General features: G+C 38.5%; 1 protein-coding gene across 4 annotated transcripts in view; it reads right to left on the reverse strand.

The window, feature by feature from the left end:
- Positions 1 to 22,588, reverse strand: part of WAC (WW domain containing adaptor with coiled-coil) — an 80,299-nt gene that overhangs the window by 37,109 nt on the left and 20,602 nt on the right. For all 4 annotated transcript variants that reach the window (XM_037510155.2, XM_054694813.1, XM_037510153.2 and 1 more), the window contains exon 4: positions 503 to 609. In XM_037510155.2, the coding sequence (XP_037366052.1) occupies positions 503 to 609 (107 nt within the window). The remainder of the gene's footprint in view (positions 1 to 502; positions 610 to 22,588) is intronic.

Genomic DNA, 22,588 nt, shown 5'->3' on the forward strand with positions numbered 1-22,588 from the left:
TTGCTCTATAGGGCCTCCTTGGTGACGCAAGGGTAAGTTACAGCACTATGAAACTGTCTGCAGCCACCGTAGCACGAGTTCGATCCCCTGGCCGGCCAGGGAGCAACCCACATGGCGCAGCAGACCTCTCCTGACTTGCCCGCTGCTCCTCTCAGCAGTGTACTTCGGTCAATCTACCTGTTTGTTCCCCACTCTGTCTCTGATGAATCTTCTCACTCCCCACATCTCTGGCCAGTACCCCAGCTCTTGTATGCATAAATAAATCTTAAAAAAAAATTTTTTTGCTCTATACAGGAATGCTGATAAAATGCCAAGATGCCGTCTTCTGACCACCTCACTACTATCAACAAGGTTTAAGCTCATTAGTTCAAATACATTAAGAAAATATCTACTTTAAAAATTCATTAGATTTTACAATGATGTCTCTTCTTTGTAATATATTCAACTGCCCCTCACCCCAAACAAACACCAAAACCAAAATTAGGTATGTTTATATACTTACTGCATCTGAAGTTTTGCTTGGATTATTGCTTGGATTAGAAGAATGTGAATTTGAACTATGAAGAGCACTGTGGTTGTGTGAATTTTCTTGTGGAGAGTAACTGGTCCCTTAAAAATAAAACAAGCAAAGTGAATTACAAATAAGTTATCTTTTACATTTTATGTGTTTCTCTCATAACACAGACCATTATATATCCCCCAATCATCATTTTTTATTATGATTTATATAAGCATCAGGAATAAATACATGTTCACTCACATAAAGTATTTGTGAGCCTAATAGATGTGTCTTAAAACACACTATATACTACATGGCTGATATCCTATGGAACAATCTTATGGGCAAAACGTCATCTCCATTATTTCTGGCAGTTTTATAATAAAAATTTTATTAGGAAAAAACAACATAGAAAACGGCACAAAAACTCTGTTAAGAGCTGTACATCACAATTACCCAATTTTTACCCATTGATTTTCAATTCCTTAAATAATCCCCACAACTTGCTTTTTAAGTTTTTGGTCAATATTTTCAATGAAAAGTTATCAAGTTGTCAAAAGTCTCAGCAAAGGTACTCCCTTCAAGATGATGATGGCATTAAGTCTCCTAATAACAATTAACTCCGCCTTGAAATTGCTGAAGTAACTCATGAATAACCTACACATCTCAGGGGTCATCAGAGATGATCGCTTTTACTGTTTTAAGTAAAGTCAAGGTATAAAACTCCATAGTTGTGGGCCTCCCTGGTGGCGCAAGGAGTTAAGCTGTCCACAGCCACTACAGCACGAGTTCGATCCCCGGCCAGGGAGCTACCCACATGGCGCAGCAGATCTCTCCTGTTTCTCCCACTGCTCCCCTCAGCAGTGTATTTCACTTAATCTGCCTGTTCTGTTGCCCACTCTGTCTCTGGTGAATCCTCTCACTCCCACAGTTCTGGCCTGTACACCAGTTCTGGTATGCATAAATAAATAAATCTTTAAAAAAAAAATCCATAGTTGCAAAAACACTTTTATTAGTAATACAAAAAGTTTTACCACAAGTCTAATTCTTAGTATTTTTTTAAATTTATTTTTTAAAACAATATTTGCTTCCCCCACCCCCCCAGACTGAGTCCCCATAGAAATTTCCTTCCCCAACGCACCCGTGCCCCATCACCACAGTCCCCTGTGCTCCTCTCCCTGCCTCCCTCTGATCCCTCTCCCTCTTCCTCTCCTGCAGTATGTCTCTGATTTATAATTGTCTGCTTTTGCTTTATTGTGTTTTGTAGTTTTTTGTTTTTTTTTTAAACACTGATGTCTTATTTGGTTTCCCTAGAGTCCTGTTATAAGTGAAACCATCCGATATTTTTCTTTTTCCTTCTGGCTTATTTCACTGAGCGTAATTCCTTTTAGCTCGATCCACGTTGCTGCGAATGGCATGAGTTTATCTTTTTTGATTGCTGAATAATATTCCACTGTGTATATATACCACATCTTGATCCAGTCCTCTATTTTTGGGCTAATTCTTAGCATTTAAATTTCATTTCACAAGTTACTTTTCAGCGACAAGTATCTTTTTTTCCCCCAACTCTTTTTTTTTAAACTGAGCTGACCATGGTGTAGAGATCACACTATGATGAACAAACACTGAAAGTGTGAGAAACTTAAATGGTCCAGTGGTTCAAGGATTAGGGGTCATAACCAGAGTCGGTAGAGGAGAAATGAGTCAAAAATTTAACTATTTCATAAACTTACACTGATAAGAGAAAGCTGATTTATGACAAATGAGGTAAAAGCAAGCAATGGAGAAAAAGGAAACTCTCTTCAACAAATGGTGTTGGGCAGTCTATATGCAAAAAGATGAAACAAAACCACTATCTTACATCATTTACAAAAATCAATTCAAAATGGAATACAGAAAACAAAAAACAAACCAAAAAAAAAAAAAAACACCCCAAAACAAAATGGAATACAGACTTAGATATAAGACCTGAAACCGTAACACATACAAGAATACATAGGGAAAACACTCTACAACCATGACTTCAGTGATGTCGTCAATGACTCAACTTCATCAGCAAGGCTAATGAAAGCTAAACAAACAACAAATTGGCCTATGTCAAACTAAAAAGCTCCTGCACAGTGAAAGAAATTCATTAAGAGGAAAAGATATCCTACAGAGTGGGATAAAACAGCCAACTTACAGTAACTTCCTAAGTGCCCAAGGACAGAAAACAAAGATGTGGTAAATACACACAATGGAATTCGACTCAGTATAAAGAGGAAACAAAAAAAAAGATGGAATCTTGCCATTTGGGACAAACAGATGAAACTGGTGAGGATTAAACTAAATGTAGTTAGGAAAAAAACAAATACTGGATGTCTAAATATAAAGAAACAAAACAGGAACAGGGGAAAAAAAAAAAAAACCAAACCACCACTGGACTCTTGACTGCTGAACTGAGGCTCCAAGAGGCGGGGTGTGAGCAGAAAATGGAGGGGGTGCAATGAATTGTGGTGGAAGATTCACTGGTGCTTTGTGGAGGACACAGTAACATACATTTGAAGAAGTGGGAACCTATATTCCTATAACACATACTTTCAGGTTTTAAAGAAAATCTTACCAAGATCTTTGCAGAAATCTTTATTTTTCAGATAGAAAACTCATAATAGGTTTTAACAAAAGAATTTTTTTTTAACGTCTGCATGGCCTACCAGAATAACATATTTATATACCATGAATTGAGAAGTCCATGGAAATGAACATAAATGTCAGCAATAATGGAGTAAAGACCAATCTCACTGACTAAAATGAACCCAAGTAATCTATCAAGAAGCCTGAATTACATGCCCTATCTGACACTTATTTACATCCATCTTGAGTAAGATGTTCCTTGCTTATTATCTACAAAATAAAAACATCAACATTGATTTCTTAAAATACACAAAACTGCTATAGATAAGTAAATTAGGGATGAGGTTTAATGATTTCTCTTGAGGTTAAGATCTAAAAATTCTCTCTACTGTGGTGCTACTCCTAATATCAGTAAAAACACAAATATTGACAAACACTCCAATTAAATAAGCTTTTACCTCTGAAGGAATGGTATGTCTTCCACCAGTCTGATAGAACTTATCAGACAGCTTTTAGGTCTAGTAGATATGTTTTCAGAGGACGTGACATCATAATTACAAACTACAACCAAAAGTATCAAGGCAGACTACTCAAGGATGACAGAAAACTGGACCAGTTATTAAGAAGGAAATCATTCTCTGAGGCAGAAACTTGCTGAATAGGGACTGAATACCACATTCTATGGAAAGGTTTACCTAAGTCCACTTAAAAAGCTAAGGAACGGAGGAACAAGATAAAGATATTTTAGTATAAGGCTAAGCATAAACTGACTTTATTAAACAGAATCCAAAACTGAGAAAAAGGTTTTATAGATAGTGTGGTATGGTAAGCAATGTCTTTACAGATTCCAGACTGAATGAAGGATAAACTTAATAAATCAAGGCAGGGTAAATTTGCCCCTGAATAACATGACTATAATAAGCTACACAAAATTGTATCTCTGTAAAGAAAGATACAATTAAAATTATCTTCCAAAGCACTCAGGGAGGTGGAGCTCTCATCTGAATCTAAATTTCTCCACAGTTCTTTCCAAAAATGAAGTAGCAAGTCAACAGAAAAGCATAGTGGGCACAACCTCCCCAGGGTCAGTCAGCTATACCTACAGAAAGTGCTACAATGCAAAATTTCTTGGAAGTCTTCTACTTTACCTTAAAAACTCACACGAATTTTTGTATCCTATTCTATAATGAATTTATGTTTCTGGATAAGAACACAAGTTTTTTAAATTAGTAGTATAATGCAAAGTCTAAAACTGAAATGCAATTGGTGGATTTAACATGTTCAAGAGAGTAAAGCCAAGCATAAAACTTGAACTCAGTATTGCAATGCCAAATTCAGTGATTGATCAACCAAATGCTTAAAGGGGGAAAGGAGAAATAGTGCAGGCGCTTCTGTTTAGCCCAACCAAGAATATAAGTTGTTACATGCTCCAGTGACCTTTATGCTCTGTATATTATCAAGAACAAGTCTCACTCCTTGGGGAAAAAAAAAATCTCCTAAAGTAGTATTCCACCATAAATAGGTTAAAACTGGTTGAGGATGATATACATTTAAACCTTGAGAAGTTAGGCAAGTATTACATGCTCCTAAGAAAGGATTATTACCGAGAATTACTTGGTAAGGGGGCAAAGGGAAGAATAATAGGGTTTCTATATTCAGGCCCACAATTTGAAGAATCTAAAGGTACACAAAGTTTTCCTTCCTGTGCTCACCTAAAGGCAGGTGTGAATGAGATATATAGCTTGTTAGAGATGCTAATATTAGACTGAAGTCCAAGGATTAGCAAACTACAACTTTCTCAGTGCATGTTTTTAAAATAAAGTTTTATTAGAACAGCCACAGCCAACCATGTAAATGTCTACTTGAAACTCTTAATTATGACAATAACTGTGTGGCCTACAACACTAAATTATTATCCAGCCCTTAAGAAAAAGTCCACCAAGTCCTGAATTAGACATTACTCTGAGATGAGTAAATAATACAATTCCAGATAACTTTTTCCCTGAATCGCCAACATTTAAAAAGACAGAATAATATGTGCTTGGCATTCTCTAAAACTTTACAAGCTAGATCCTGAAAGGTGAGAATACAGCCTCCAGAATGATGAAAATGGAACCCTCAAAGAATACTCTGGGGAATGGGCAAAAAATTAGCAAAATATAACAACTGTCACAGCAAGAAATGGACATTAAGCAATGAGACATCTCATTTGGAAATGGGAACTTGAATATTAAAGGGATGTGTATACGGATAGCTCTAATGGCCAAACAAGCTGGCAAATGCAGCTTTTCAAAGGGTAGAACAATAGTCATTTACTCTGCTAAGAGGCAAAATATTATGGTTATTTGTTATTGTTGTTATTATCTAGAACATGATAACCACTAGAATTCACTACTAGATCCTTAGTCTTTGAGATTAAGTAATTGCCTTTTCCAAATATCTAGAAGAACAAGTAAGGTATACCTGTAACACTAAAGATATTAAGGTTATCTACCACTCCAAACTGCTCTCCAAACTAATAAAAGTTAATAGCAGGACTAAGTTTCAGCAATGGACCTCAAACTTCAGTATATTAGAAAATGTGCATTTCAAGGTTGAATCTCACAGAGATTCTGATTCAGAATATATAGAAAAGACTGAATTTCTAATAAGCATTCCCAAGGTGGTACTGGTGTGGTCAGTACCCAGGCCACACTATTGTTCTCCAGTCTAAAATTGCACATTTGCAACTTGGGTCTTCTGTGGGCTGAAGAAACCCCTCCATTACCAATCCCAGCTACATGGGTATAATGTGCCATAGTCTGGTTGTCAGGTAAGGGGGTTCAGGTCAGTGTATGACTGGCCCACGAGTCTGCACTTCCTCTTTAAGGCAGGGAGCTCAGACTGTGACTGTACCTGTACTACCACACTGTACCTGTAGCCCTCACACAAGGACATGTCATGCTGAGTGGTCAGCAGTCTAGAAACTATCTGATCTTGTTAAGCGCAGGGCCCCAAATGCAGGGGTAAGGGGCCAGTATGGGTCGGAGCCTGCCGATTGGCTAAGAGGGTGGGCTTTAAAGCTTCCCTGAAGACTAAGGTCCCACAGCCATGTCCCACAGCTGAGCCCATGGCTACTACCATATCTATGGAGGTCTTCTGTGCCATGAAACCCAACTGGCTCAATGGGGAGCAGGACCACCATCAACGGTGGTAGTTGAGGAGGCTGGTGGGGAGAGTGTGCAACACTGCAGTTGCTGGCCACTTGGGGACATGGTGGTGGCAGTGAAACCTGCTAACTTGAGTTTGAGAAAGCAACTATTCACACTTTATTACAAATGTTTTATTTCCTCCCTCCTCCTATTCCAGAACCAGGGACAACAAACATTAAAAAATAAGATTTCACAAAGTCATATCTGTAATGAGAGTATCTGCTATAACATTAAGTATCTTCCTGAAAAACCTTGACTTCCATAAAACTGTACACTGAAATAAGTTTTATGGTTATGGTGCAAAAGTAAGTAGGAACAAACCACTAAAAAATACACAACTTTATTATAACCAGACAACTAACAAAAACTTGAGTAGCACAGGCAAGGAGCTTAGCATAACAACAGGCTGCTGCAAGGGATATTAAAAAAAAAAAAAAAGGATAGAAATTTGGCTTGCTGGGAAACAATTTCCCATGGAAATGAAGTTCTGAGCAATGATGAGGTTACAGTTAAAATGGACAGGAGAAAGCAGAACTAGCACAGAGAGCCATGCAAGCCTAGGGGTAAAGAGCTGTATTTTCTTTAGGGACCTTGCTTGTGTCATAGCTGGTTGAGGATCTTTTCCTATATGAAGGTTAACCTTTTCCTGCTATTCTGATTCTCCTTGCCTAGAGAAAACATTCATGCATGAATCAACTTCAGTTTATAATTAACCAACTGTATGAGAGTTAACCAGGAGTAAAAAGCAAAAATTGTAGCTAACTAGACTATGTCTCTGGGGGAAGGAGTAAGAGATGGGAGGCTTGCATCTGACAACCCTCTGTAGTTGAATTACTCCCCTTAGACCTGCGCTAGCCTGCGCTAGCCAAAGATAGTCAACAGCCACAAAAAGTTCATCTAAATTGAGATTTGCTGTATGTGTCAATGTGTAAAATGCACAGAGTTCAAAGACTTAGTAAAAAAGAATGTAAAATACAGCATATTAGTATTTTTATATTGATTATGTATTTTTGACATATTAACGACTAGTAAATTTACAATTGCATGCTTGGCTCACTGGACAGCACTACTCTATATAAAAGTGCTCAGTGACATCTAGTGAAAGGGGGCCAGAGATGCCTAACTCTGCAGAGTACATTTTCCAAAGAGCTATCCTATCCCATGCCTGAAAAAACCTACTTATATTTAACTGAGCCTATAACCTAATCCTCTTACTATAATATCCTGAATATAATTGCTATGAAAACTGCATCACAGAGTATTGGTTTTGTTTTGACCTTTTACCAGGATGTTCACCACTTGGAAAAAAAATCTCATCATCAGGGTCTCCCCGGTGGTGCAGCGGTTGAGCCCTGGGTTGCGAAGCTGCCCGCAGCCTCTGCAGTGCCGGTTCAATCCCCAGCCACCGGGTGAGGGTCCCACATGGCACGCAGAACTCTCCTACCGCCCGCTGCTCCCCTCAGCAGTGTATTTCGTTAGTCTGTCTGTTCTGCTCCCTGCTCTGGCTCTGGTGAATTCTCTCACCCTCCCACGCTTCTGACTGTACCCAGTGCTTGTATAAATAATATATAGCTTAAAAAAAAAATTCACCCTTAAAAAAAATCTCATCATCAACAATTACACCGTATGTACACTTCTATCTATTACACCAAGGAGATTCCTTTAAAGAGTTAGGATCCAAAATTATCAAAGTAGCAGAGATAAATGTAAGCAGCTCTCATTTTCATAACTAAAGCTTGTTAAAAAAAAAAAACAAAAAGGGCCTCCCCTGCTGGCACAGCGGTTGAGCGCTGGGTTGCGAAGCTGCCTGCAGCCTCTGAAGCGCCGGTTCGATCCCCGGGTGCCGGGTGAGGGTCCCACATGGCGTGCAGACCTCTCCTGCAGCCCGCTGCTCCCCTCAGCAGTGTATTTCGGTCCTTCTGCCTGTTCTATTCCCTGCTCTGGCTCTGGCTCTGGTGAATTCTCTCACCCTCCTGCGCTTCTGACTGTACCCAGTGCTTGTATAAATAAATAAAAAAAATTAAAAAAAAAACAAAAAAAAAACAAAAAAAAAAACACAGTACTGCTTACATGATGATTGTAATTGCTGACCTCCCCCTTAGAAGTATTAAGATGTTTCAACTTGTGCTTTTGTAGACACAATCTTCTGTTTTAGTAGAGGCACTGACTTCAATTAACAATTTTAAGAGTACTGCTATCCTATATGTCTATCCTAAATGAATATGCTAAATATTTTTAGCAGTTACATCAGTTATTTTGTAGAATTATGTATTACATTATATCTTTTGGAGCTAACCCATATCTTTGGTACTCGGCACATATTATTTAAGTACAGGCTAGGCATGGAGATTGTAAAAAATATTTAAGGGAAGGTACACATGCAAAAGAATGAAGTTGAGTGAAACCCCTTCCTCACAGCATACACAAAAACTAATTCAAAATCAGTCACAGACCTAAATGCAAAGTGGTAAAACTTTGACAAGAATACATAGGTATAAATCACCACCAAAAGTAGAAGCTAATAGGGCCTCCCCGGTGGCGCAGCGGTTGAGCACTGGGTTGCGAAGCTGCCTGCAGCCTCTGCAGCCGGTTCGATCCCCGGCTGCTCCCCGGCCACCGGAGGAGGGTCCCACATGGCGAGCAGACCTCTCCTGCTGCCCGCTGCTCCCCTCAGCAGTGTACTTCGGTCCTTCTGCCTGCTCTGCTCCCCGCTCTGGCTCTGGTGAATTCTCTCACCCTCCCGTGCTTCTGACTGTACCCAGTGCATGTATAAACCAAAAACAAACAAACAAATAATAAATAAATAAATAAATAAGACATGCCTCTAGAAAATTAAAAAAAAAAAAAAAGTAGAAGCTAATAAATTGGACTTTGTCAAAATCAGAAACTTTTGTATTTCAGAGGACACCATCAAGAATGTGAGAAGACAATCCAGAGTGGGAGAATATATTTGCAAATCATATGTAGAAGACTTTTATCTGTTCTATTAATAGGAATTCTTACAACTCTTAGAAAGGAGAAATACCTGAATTTTTAAAATGAGTCAAAGATCTGAACAAACATCTCTCCAAAGACATACAAATGGCAAAATGTACATGAAAATATGCCCAATAACATTAAGCCACTAGGGAAATACAAATCAAAGTTGCAACATGATACCATTTGACACCCATCAGGACAGCTATAATAAAAAAGATGAACTATAACAAATGTTGGTGAGGATGCACAAAAGAGGGAACCCCATACACACTGCTGCCATGAATGTAAATTACTCATTGCTTTGGCAAATAGTGTGGCAGGTCCTGAGAAGGTCACTTTTGTCCATATGATCCAGTTCTATTTCTTGGTATACATCCAGGAGAAATGAAAACAAATGTATACACAAGTTCAAAGCACATTATCCTTAAGAGTCAAAAGATGGGAACAAATCAAATATCCATTAGTTAACAGATGAATAAACCATGGTACACGGAATTTTTTTCCAACAGTACAAAGCCCTCAAAAATAATATGCTAAATGAAGTCACTCACGAAAGAGCACAAAAGATTCAGTTTATGTGAACACCTATAACAGGCAAATTTAAAGAGACAGAAAATACTTCAATGGTTGTCTAAGGCTAGGGGCACAGAGGGTGGTTTGGGATAGCTATAGGAATTTTTTGGAAAGACAGGTGATAAAATTGTCTAAAATTGCAGTAATAGCCGTACAACTGTGAATACAACAACAACTACTTAATTTACAATTTAAATTGTAAGCAAAGTATACAAGAATAAAACTATATCACAACAAAAAAAACCTACCATAACTTATTCTTAATCATCTCAAATGCTAATCCTATGAAATGCTTTGTATAAAAAATGTTACATGATCATATAAGTCTGGAAAAACCTGTATGATGATATTCTCTTACTGAAAATGTAAACACCCTTTATTATATAATCCATTTACAGGAAGTGTCCAGAACAGGAGTATCAGACAAAAGCTCAGTGGTTGGGGAATGGGGAGTTGAGGTAAAGAAACAAGAGTTTAAGTATGGGCTGATGAGGAGGTGGAATATTATAACTACATGGTACGTGAACTATGGGTCAATTTTTAAAAATAGCAGTATAAAATATTATTAAAGGGTTTGGAGGCTGGGTCTAACCTGTGACCAATCAAGCTATCTGACTTCTGTGGTTACCATCACTGTCAAATAAGGCTTGGGTGTCCATGTATGATTGCAAACATCACAACCACATCTGAAATGCTATCCTTATGAATATGAATGTTACTAACCTCTTTGACCCATGCCATGACTTTTCACCAAGGGATGAGTGAAAATTTTGCAATTAAGATTTTTATCCTTCCTTTAATTGGCACTCGGTGAGGACTATATTAACAAAATAACCATAGATGTCTACATGGTAGCAGGTGAACTATGGGGACTACATCTGAGAGGAGAAACCAATTACTGTACAAAAAATGAAAAACAATATAAGAAAACAGAAAAAAACAACACAAAAAAGCATAGAGTGTTCTAATCGCCTAACCCAAGATCTAGAGGAGGATACTTCTATTTGTTTAGAAAAATGATCAAAACACGATCCTTGACTCTTTAGTGATCTTAGGCTTGATTCAGATCCACACAGAGCAGTCAGTTATCATTACAGGGCTATGTAGAATTATTCCAGGAGTAAAATCTCTCTGTTCTTACAGACTCCAGTAGAAACTCACTGGGCTTCATCCAGTGAACCTACCTCCTGTCCCATTTTAATTCTCATTCTAACTCAGCTCCGGCATTCATTCTCATCTCCATTTCAAACACTCTCCAAGGAATAGTCAAAACAATAATTTGAATATGTTTGGACTTTTAATGAGTATGGAAGTGGCCTCCACTTACCTTTCAGTCTCAGCAAGCAGCTCTGAGCACCTTGCTCCCTACACTTCAGTTACCCTGGCCTCTTTTATTCTTTGAATACACCTAGTTCTTTTTACCCCTACATCCTTCAAAATCCTATGGTCTCTCCTCTGTCTTCTAACCACTGCCTCCCCATTTTATTATCTTCAAGTCTCAGAATAAATGATACATCCTCAAAAAAAGCCTTCCCTGACCCCAATCTAAAATAAAACCCTATCACAGTACACGTCTCTCCGTAAGAGTTATTTTTATGCACTGCAATCAAATTACATTCCACATTGCCCCCTGTGTTTTTAAGAAAAAGTTTATCAAGTAATCATAAGATACTAAAAGACTGAGTAGGAAACATTAGACAACTTGTACTCAAGTCAATCTGCTTTTACCATAAGATTGCAATAACTGTTTTTATCTGATATTTAAAGATAAAGAACAAGTATCAATATTATAACCAAAAGCTATAGAAAAATATCAGGAAAGACTATATCCTACAGGCTTTTTCCACATGCGCATATAGCACTCAAACAAGGAATCATAAGCTTTACAAATGGGGTTTTTTCTATTTAATATCCAGGAACATCTTCCCAAATCAGTAAGGCTAGTTCTACACAATCATTTTTAATGGCAACAATATACTCCACATTGTATGCATATATCATAATATGTAATCAGAGGAACAGTAATGTTCTCTACGTATGACTTAGTAGGTGCTGGAATTTCCAACCCATATAAAAATGAAATTAGTAATACCCAACACTGACAAGAACCATGTAAAAGTTATCTTAGGACATTATTTGTAAACTTATTTCTAAAGTCATTAATCTAACAATTGGAATGATAAATGTATTTTAGCAAATAGCATTAAATGATTCAGACAGCATGAAAATTATGTTGAAAGCAGATATTCAGCAAGATGACAGCATAAGAATGTTTTCATACTTGCCCTCTATAAAATCTACCTAATTAAAAAAAAAAAAAAGGAAATCTAATCAACTCCAACAAGGGTATAGTCCCAACCAATGGTACTGGTACTGACAAATAGTTTCAAAAGAAAATTATTCCACACCAAGTGTAGAAAAACACTAAAAAGTATATATATATATATATCCAGATATATATCTGTTTATATATATATATAAACAGAGGATCCTAACATCCTCTGTCAGGATACATATTTTGAAAACCGTGGCACACAGCAGAGATAGACGGGAAGGGCTGTTTGGCTCAATAAGTTGACCTTTTCTGGGCCTCCCTGGTGGCACAAGGGGTTAAAACGCAACCTATGAAGCTGTCTGCAGTCACTGCAGCAAGAGTTCAGCCTGGGAGCTGCGCACAAGGTGCAGCAGACCTCTCATGACTCACCCACTGCTCCCCTCAGCAGCATATTTCAGTCAATCTGCCTGTTCTGTTCCCCACTCTCTTGGTGAATTCTCTCACCCCCCCCACAACTCTGGCCTGTACCCCAGTTCTTGTATGCATAAATAAATCTATCTTTAAAAAAAAAAATAAGTTGACTTTTTGGGACCTTAATTAAGCAAAGAACTACCTGAACCAGAGGAGAGCCCTGTGACTCTTAAATCTTTGCCTGCACCTTCAGATGTAATCTCTGCATTGAGATCACAAATACAGCGTTTGCTCAGAGAAAACGTAATGAACTGCTGGTAATCCCCACATTACCAGCTCCTAAGAGACACCTTCCACATCTCTTCCCTCTCCTGGACTTAGATAAGACCACTAACTTCTAAGGTTACAACTGAAATAGTGTCAGGAGAAGAAGAAACAGAATCAAAGAGACAGTACTCACAATTATGTACACACATGCATGCACATATGCTATATGTATATATAAAAAATATTACATATATGTATTTAAAAAGCCCAACAGGTAACTTTGCTCAAGGCATATATATACAGAAACCAACCCACAGTGTTGCAAAAATCAAAGTGGGGGTGTATATAAACATAAACGGGTGTAAAAATGTTCTGAAAGCAATCCCAGGACATCAGTAACTTTTTAAACAAATTCTGTACTGTTCTATCTCAAAATGTCAATTGAACACAAATTCTATGACACAACAACAAAAATGAGGTAAGAAGATACAAAAGTGGATGGAGGGAGGTGGAAGATCAAGAACTTAAGAAAAATTTGAGATCATCAAAGAACCAAAAACCTTATTAGAATAAAAGAATCAACACTGCTGAAAGCAAAGTCACCATAACACAGAATTGAGAAACATCACTGCATATTCAGGACAAAAGGACAAAGATCAAAGCACAAAGATTAACACACCAGACATGAAAGAAGAAAACTTCAACATATACATAACATTTATCAACATCTAAAACTGGAGGTCGTAAAGAAGAGAACAGAAAACAAGGACAACATTCTAGAGTATAACAAAAGATAGCTTTCATGAAATAAACATCTCAATCTGGAGAGTGATAATAAAACTGGCACATATCCTCATGTTCTCATTTTAAGCAGAAAGAATTCTTAAAGCATCCAGGCAGAATTATGTCACTTTAAAAGCAAAAAAGGGTGGGGCCTCCCCGGTGGCGCAGCGGTTGAGCGCTGGGTTGCGAAGCTGCCCGCAGCCTCTGAGGCGCCGGTTCGATCCCCGGCTGCTCCCCGGCCACCGGATGAGGGTCCCACATGGTGCGCAGACCTCTCCTGCCGCCCGCTGCTCCCCTCAGCAGTGTACTTCGGTCCTTCTACCTGCTCTGCTCCCCGCTCTGGCTCTGGTGAATTCTCTCACCCTCCCGCGCTTCTGACTGTACCCAGTGCATGTATAAACAAACAAACAAAAAAAACAAACGAATAAATAAATAAAAAAAAAAAACACATGCCTCTTAAAAAAAAAAAAAAAAAAAAAAAGCAAAAAAGGGTGGACTTCAGACTTACATAGCATGACCTTCACGACCCATAGCAACACTAAATGCTAAACGACATGTAATGATGTTTTTTAAGAGAAAAAGGATTTGACCCGGAAATTATTTTTTCAACTAACATGACATTCATAAGTAGCAACAATAGTAAAAAATTCAAAATTTAACATATTTAAGAATTAAAAATTAAAGCATTCATAACTTGGAAGGATGGAACAAACAGATGAATATAATGGTAAGGTAAATCAAAATAAATTAACCAATGGAGAAGCTCCACGATATGGAAGGTAGTTTACCCAGAAAAGTTGCTTGTATTATTTTCTGAAAACATTTTCTGGTACATTTACTACCACTCCACATCAGATACAAGTATTAAAACACTAAATTAGTATCCAGTAATTAAAGTTGCTTCCTTAAGAAATTTCAGTATAATGAAAAATTTGTGTAATGACCTGCAGAAGAATGATTTTTTTGAGAGATGACAACAGATGAAGAATCAATACTGGCAGCAATAATAAGCTATAATAGTTTAATGGTTGATGATAATATGCAAAGATTGTTCTGCTTTAGTTATTAAAAAGTTGTAACTTACCCTATGATTCCAGCAAACATACCATACAACACTACCTGGCCATTCGTAGTCACATTAATCTACTCAGGGTAAGATTGCAAGTGAATACCACCACAGTCAAAGCACAAGACAGATGATCGCAATTCCTTGTGCTACTTTCTATAGGCACAGCCACCCTTTACCTTTTCATTCTTCCCTAACTCCCCACAACCACTTATTTGTTCTTACTCTAATTTTGACATTTCTAAAATGTATACAAATGAAATCTCAGTGTGTAACCTTTGGAGACTGGTATTTTTCCAGTCAGCATGATTTCCTTAAGAACAATGAAAACATCTATCAATAATGTGTTTTCACTAGATCACCTAGAAGGAGGTACCTCGGTTTTCTTTTTTTACACCCAAGGATATTTGGGTTGTTTATAGTTTTTGGTTACTATCAATACAGCTGTACATTTGTGAACAGGCTTCAATGTGACATAACTTCATGTCTTTGTTATAAATGCATAGGAGTATTAATAGCTAAAATCATGGGATAGGTTGGCTGCTTAACTTTTTAATGAGATCAGGATAGGGTCAATGGATTGTGTAAATGTCAATTTCCTGGTTGTTAATGGCAAGACATTACCTTTGCAGCAAACTAAATAAAGGTTATCTGGATCTCTTTGTAGAATTTTTTTTTTTTACTAAGGTATGTAAAGCTACCATTAGCTCAAAAAGAAAAAAAAAATTTTTTTTCTTTTAAGATTAACCAGCTAAAATCAAATAGCTGGGACATAAACCCACGTGACTCCCTGCTCCTTCTAGTGCTAGCAAGTACTAGAGATGTGGTTTTGCGCTCTCACTGCCCATAATAAAGTCAGGTCTTGCTAAGTGTTTGTTGTCCCTCACTAAATTTCCATTAATGTATGTTAGTCACTCCAAATTCACCTAACCTCCGCTTTTCTCTGATTTTTCTTTCAGTTCTGTCATGAGGACGTAAACATCCAAAACTTCTCCAAAACAATCATTCTGCCTTCTAGAAATACCACCATTTTCAATCACGTCAATGAACTACAATTTCTGTTCCTATTGTTCTTGCTCCTTGATTCCCCCCCCACCCGCCTTTTTAAACACTTTGGATGTGGTAATACTTCAAAAAACAGTCAAATGTTTACTTAATTCCTAGTGGAATTAAGTGGCGCAAGGGGTTAAGCACCGCACCATGAAGCAATCTGCAGCCTCTACAACCAACACAAGTTCAATCCCCGCCAGCCAGAGACAAACCCACATGGCGAAGCAGACCTCTCCTGTCTCGCCCACTGCTCCCCTCAGCAGTGTATTTCAGTCAGTCTGCCTGTTCTGTCCCCTACACTGTCTCTGGTGAATCCTCTCACCCTCCGCATCTCTGGCCTGTACCCCAGCTCTTGTATGCATAAATAAATAAATCTTAAAAAAAAGTTTACTTAATTCCATTAAAAATATAGTAGAGTTTCTTGTGTGTTGCTATCATTAAAGTGCCCATAAATCTGAAAAAGTTAACCCAAGAGGTGTAAGATATTTCATGTCAAGATACCAACCCTGTTTTCTTCCCGAATGTCCCAGATCACTATCACTGAGCATGGCTATAAAACAAAAATGAAGATATGAATACTAAATATTACTAAACATCCCAAGTATAAGAAAAGAAACTGAAAAGAGTGACGCTGAAAGATTCTCCATGTATAAATCCAAGTATTTTTACTCAAACTGGTAGAATTAAAAAGAGCAAATCAGAACCACCACCACAAAATACATTATCAGGTACATAGGCTGGGGGGTTTAGCAGGGGCGTTATTCCATGTTATCCTCAAGCAAATCTTAGTAAAAGTAGCTCTTTTACAGTTCAAGAAATTGAGGAAAATTTCAACAAGTCCAAAGCTACAGAGTTAACAAGACTAACTACTATGTGCATGGACAGTATACATCAGACCAAAAAATGATGCTGTTAAGTGGTCAAATCAATCACTACTAGAATCAGAATTTTTTGTTAATGTCATTGCCCTTCAGGAACCAGAGGGGAAAATAATTCAGAACATCTATTAGAAAACAGAACTCATTTCAAGTGTCTGCTGCATACTGTTTATGAGAATCAGCTCCTGTCTCTCTGCAACATATCCCTGCCCTTTTATCCCAAACCACCCTTCAAAAGATTCTTAATCTGAGCCTGCCCTGGTGGCTCAGCGGTTGAGCGTTGGGCTGCGAAGCTGTCCGCTGCCCGCAGCCTCTGCAGCGCTGGTTCGATCCCCGGCTGCCAGCGAGGGTCCCACATGGCGCGACAGACCTCTCCTGCCCTGCCCGCTGCTCCCCTCAGCAGTGTATTTCATCACTCTGCCTGTTCTGCTCCCCGCTCTGGCTCTGGTGAATTCTCTCACCCTCCCGCGCTTCTGCCTGTACCCAGTGCTTGTATAAATAAATCTTAAAAAACAAAACAAAACAAAAAAAAGATTCTTATTCAATAATTCAGAAATGAGAGACATAATATTTTGTCCACCATTCAACTGAATTAAAGAAACTTTAAAGTTATGTAATCTTTGTTCTTCTTGTTTTAAAACACCTTTTGAAAGTGAACTTTGCTTCTGCAGTTAAATTTTTGTTACACAAAAATCTATAAACACAAAATCAAAGCTGAACAAATACTTGGCAATGACAAACAACAAAATCAGGCCAATTCTGGAGCTGGAAGGGGAAGCAATACAGAGTATTACCTTACCCTAGTGTTTTTTTAACTGACATCAATTCATGTTAGCAGAAAATATTTTGAAAATATTTGAAAAAAACTTTTTTTTTCATTTTTTTCAAAATGAAATCTTACTGGAAAGATATAGAAAACAGATGAAAAGAAAACTGGTCTCACCTCACTGCTCCTAACAGTGGCCTTGCAAGTACTTTTACACTACACACAGCACTAAAGGCTGAAGTCTGAGAGCAGTAGAGACCCATTTAACAACTATAGTTTCAAATAAACCTTCCTATGTTTAACTTAAAAGCGTTGCTGCAGATCTCTCCAACTATAATTAAGTGGCAAATAATCAGTATATACACTGTAACAGTAATAAGTTGCCTTCTTACTTATTATCAATTAAATGTTAATGCTCAAATCTAAAGCCAACCCTTTAATTTGTACATTAAGTCTCAATACAGCTCCAGCAAGTGCCCCTCTACAATTTTTTCACTCTACTGAACTGTTTCCATCTGTATACAATATGCTTCAGTAGCTCCAGTCTTTTCAAAAAAACAAAACCCTTTCCTTTAACACACAACCTACCCTCTCCAGCTCTCTTTCATAGCAAAACTACTCTTCACTTATTCACTTCCTGGTTACCAACTCTCTTAAATCCACTGCAATCAGAAGTATTTTCCCAAAGCCACTGAAACTGCTCTCAAGGTTAGTGTTCTTTGGGTCACCAGTACTCAGATTATTCAATCAACTGATAGAACTAGACAAGTAGTCACTTATTCTGTAAACACATTTTTTTCACTTAGCTTCTAGGACATACCTTCTCTCTGGGTTTTCTACCTATTCCACTGGCTCCTCCCCCTCAATCTCCTTTGCTGAAACCTTGATTTCTAAGTATCAAAGTACCACAGATCAATCCTCAGCTATCTCTTTCTTTACTCTCTGAAGGAATGGGCAAATTTCCTGCTGATCAAATCTGACCACACCCATGCCTTTACACAATATCTAGGGCTACCATGTGTACTACACATTGGCAAGAGTTGAGTATTTACAAGACTCACCATGGCTGCAAAGGCAAAATGTTATCTAGTCCTTTACTGTTAGCCTGTAGACCCTTGATGCTTACTCATTTTTTTAGTCTGGATGAAATATTACATAATTTAGTCTCATGATTTTTTTTTTTTTTTTTAAGATTTATTTTTATTTATACAAGAGCTGGGGTACAGGCCAGAGTCATGGGAGGGTGAGAGACAGAGCAGGGAGCAGAACAGGTAGATGGACCAAAAGCACTGCTGAGGGAAGCAGCGGGCAAGGCAGGAGAGGTCTGCCTCACCATGTGGGATTCTCCCTGGCCGGCCAGGAATCGAACTGGCGCTGCGGAGGCTGCAGACGGCTTCACAGCGCTGCGCTCAACCCGCTCCGCCACCAGGGAGGCCCGTCTCATGATTTTAAATGCACTTTATCTGCTGAAGACACCGGACAATATCTTCCTTAGACTTCAGGCACACATCTGTACACTCAACATCTGGTGCCTAAATAGGATCCTCACATGTAAGACAGTCCCCAAACGAAACTTCTGATTCTCGTTATGTACCAAACCTTTTGTTCTATAGTGTTCATCTCAATAAATGACAAATTCAGCTTACAAAAACTAAAAATTTTATTTTAATATTGTAAAATCACACTCCCCCTTAATATTTTCTTATCTTTTTACAGATGTTGAAAATGCATTAAATTATACCTATCAGCTTAATTAGGTGATTATTACAGGTAGTTACACTATTTTCTAAAATATATGTATGAGGTATAACTACCTGCTTTTATTAAAGACTTTAAGTTAAATAAACTTGACTTAAGCAGTCTTTTCAGAAATGTAACCAAAGTATACAATTACCAGTATCAGATGTTTAGGGCAACTGCCATCTTAAAAGTGTTACATGTTAAATGGATTAAAGCATTTAACAGACCAACAATTGCCACAGGCAGGAAAACAGCCCATGTCAACCCAAAATAACCCATTCACATCCAGGTTAACAAATGAGTGCTAACGTAAAACAGCTCACCTCATCATAACCGATACCTAAAATTTTTTGATGCAACCAAAGCAGTAAATGAGACATCTCCTCAGAAAACAGAGGTTTGGAAAAATCTTTACTATACTGCACATATATTTCCATGGTCTCAATCAAAGGGTATTTCTCAAAGTTCTCTAGTGCAATCCCTAGTGCCAAAATGTCACTTGTCCTGAGTATTACTGACAACTAACTCCAAAAAGATTATACTCAGTGCCAAAATACTTGTCCCCCAAGCCCCCCAATAAAGAGAAGGCTACTTCTCCAAACTTAAAGGCCCCATGGCCCCATAGCATCCAAGTTTTCAGTTATTTTTTTTTAAAGTTTTAAATAAAAATTAATTTTTCTAAGGTTTGTAATGAATGTCTACTCCAGACTTTGTGCTACTAAGGGATTAGTGGGATTCTTAGTTCCTCTATTCCATTACAACTCCGGCACAAAACAGTAGTTGTCAAACGTTCTTGTGAGCCACAGGACTTAAGAAGTGTATTTTAAAAAGTGCAGTGCAGACTTCCAGGTCTTATCACCCAGAGGCTGATGATTCCACCGTACCTAAGAAGAACTGAAAGGCATTATTAAACACCCCAAGTAATTCTGAAGGAGCAAGTGGCACATGAACTATACTTTGAGAAACAATATTACATGGTTCTGACCATGAGGGGGTGTGTGTGTGTGGGGGGGGGGGCAGCAGGGAGACAAAGTCAGCCAATTTCTCTGAAATTTACTAAAGTGTTTGTTGATTATAAAAAGAAAATCTCTACAAGCCCAAAATACCTGAAACAGATTTATTCTTTCAGATTAGCTATCGAAGGAATGATTTATGAGGAACAAAGCATTTGAACAAGCTGCTGCTGTTCAAAATGGTAAGAACTACAAATGTCATGCAATCCTTCTGACTGTTCCATTTCAAATTATTTAATATATTATTACTACTCTCTTAGTAGTTATTCTAAATCACACATTTTATGTATCGTTTTCAAGCCACCTAACTGATAAAAGCGGAGATATCTGATAAAAAGGCGGAGCAAATGAGACGCAATGTGCCTGAAATGATCAAGGAACTTCAAGGAGGTCAGTGTGGCTAAAATTCAGCAAATGTCTAGAGAACTAAGATCAGAGAGGTAACATGGGGAGTAACAAATTACACAGGGTCTGCAGACCACTCGAAGGACATGGGCTTTGAGCACAGGAACAATTTAATATGATTACGTCATTGAAAATACACTGAAGAGGGCCTCCCTGGTGGTGCAGGGGGTTAAGCACCGCACTATGAAGAAATCCGCAGACTCTGCAGCACGAGTTCAATCCCCGGCCGGCCAAGGAGCAACCCACATGCTGCAGCAGACCTCTCCTGTCTTGCCCGCTGCTCCCCTCAGCAGTGTATTTCAGTCAGTCTGCCTGTTCTGTTCCCCGCTCTGTCTCTGGTGAATCCTCTCCCCCCTACCCCCTCAATATCTCTGGCCTGTGCCCCAGCTCTTGTATGCATAAATAAATCTTTTTTTTTTAAGGATTTATTTATTTATTTATACAAGCACTGGGTACAGTCAGAAACGCGGGAAGGTGAGAGAATTCACCAGAGCCAGAGCGGGGAGCAGAGCAGGCAGAAGGACCGAAGTACACTGCTGAGGGGAGCAGAGGGCGGCAGGAGAGGTCTGTGCGCCATGTGGGACCCTCCTCCGGTGGCCGGGGATCGAACCATGCTGCAGAGGCTGCGGGCAGCTTCGCAACCCAGCGCTCAACCGCTGCGCCACCGGGGAGGCCCTGCATAAATAAATCTTAAAAAAATACACTGAAGAGTTGAAAGGCAGGAAAAGCAGAAAGATCATTTAGGAGCCTCAACATTGGGTTGAGCACTGGAAGGTTGTAGTTTCTCCTTAACAATATGCGGGAGACTGCAATAAGCAGGTGTGAGTGGGGGAAGAGGAACTCAGTTTGGGACACCACAAATCCATCACCATAATGACAGTGTTGCATGTGGGAACAGATGTGCTAGCTAGTCTAAACTGAGGGGTAGGAGAGTAAAGGAAGTAACTCCCAAATGGAAGCCTGAATAAAAAGAAGGAATTAACGAAGCAAAAGAGGCTGGAGGAGAGTGTGTTCTAGAAGGAAACAGCATGAGCGAAGCCCCCTAGCATGCCCCCCAAGTCCGAAGCACAAAGGATAGAAAGAGATATAACTAGCTGCACTTCATCTTAAGAGCAGGGGGAAGATGCTGAAAGATGTTTACATAAAGAATGAGCAAAATGCTTTTCTTAAAAAGCGGGTCTGACTGGAGTGCAAAGGAGGAGCTATGGAAAGGCAGCCGGCAAGGGCTCTGCTCTAGTGAGGGGAGAAGCTCAGGGTCTGAGCGAGAAAAACAAAGTTACGATTCAAAAGCTATGTCAGAGATTCAAAAGCTATGTAAGAGATCCAACAAATGCATGTAGGGGATAAGGGAGATTAACTGCATTAAGAGTCAAGAACCAAGGAAGGAAACAAGGATACAGGGAACTGAGGGCTCATAAAAGCAGTAAGTGGACAACCAGAATGTTTCACCCAAACCTCAATGGATCATTGCAGCCCACAGATACAAAAACTTGTAACATTACAAGTATTTTCTCATTCTGAATTATTTGCATTAAAAATTTCATTTTCGCCAAACAGAAGCATAAAAATTATCAAATTACTAACACCCCACTTACATACTTTAAAACACAAAGAATACATAAGAATTTCTGGAGTATGAAATCAGTAATCTCCCATTTGGGGGAAGGGGGATCAGAAACTGGTATTTGACCACAGATCAAGTTTAAAATGTTTAATACTCAGCATTTTGAGTCACAATGAATACAAATATAATATTTGGTGGATAGCTGAAGACTTAATCAAGTGGAAGTTGTACTGACAAATGGTACAAACCAACCACTTTGTATATAAACAAAACTGATCTTTACAGTTCATACAGGAAATAAAACCTTAGGATTCTGATTTTTCAGTCATGAAAATTGTGGATCTTATTTCTCAATTTAAACTTAATAAATGCAGAGAAAATGACCACACTTGTTTTATCCTTTAAAAATCTTTTTTTTTTTTTTTTAAAGATTTTTATTTATTTATGCATGAAAGAGCTGGGGCACAGGCCAGAGATGCTGAGGGTGGGGAGAGGGTGTGATGGTGAGAGGAGTT

This window comes from Talpa occidentalis, unplaced genomic scaffold, assembly GCF_014898055.3.
Source record: "Talpa occidentalis isolate TD23 unplaced genomic scaffold, MPIMG_talOcc4v2.1 talOcc4.14, whole genome shotgun sequence".
NCBI classification, from domain to species: domain Eukaryota; kingdom Metazoa; phylum Chordata; class Mammalia; order Eulipotyphla; family Talpidae; genus Talpa; species Talpa occidentalis.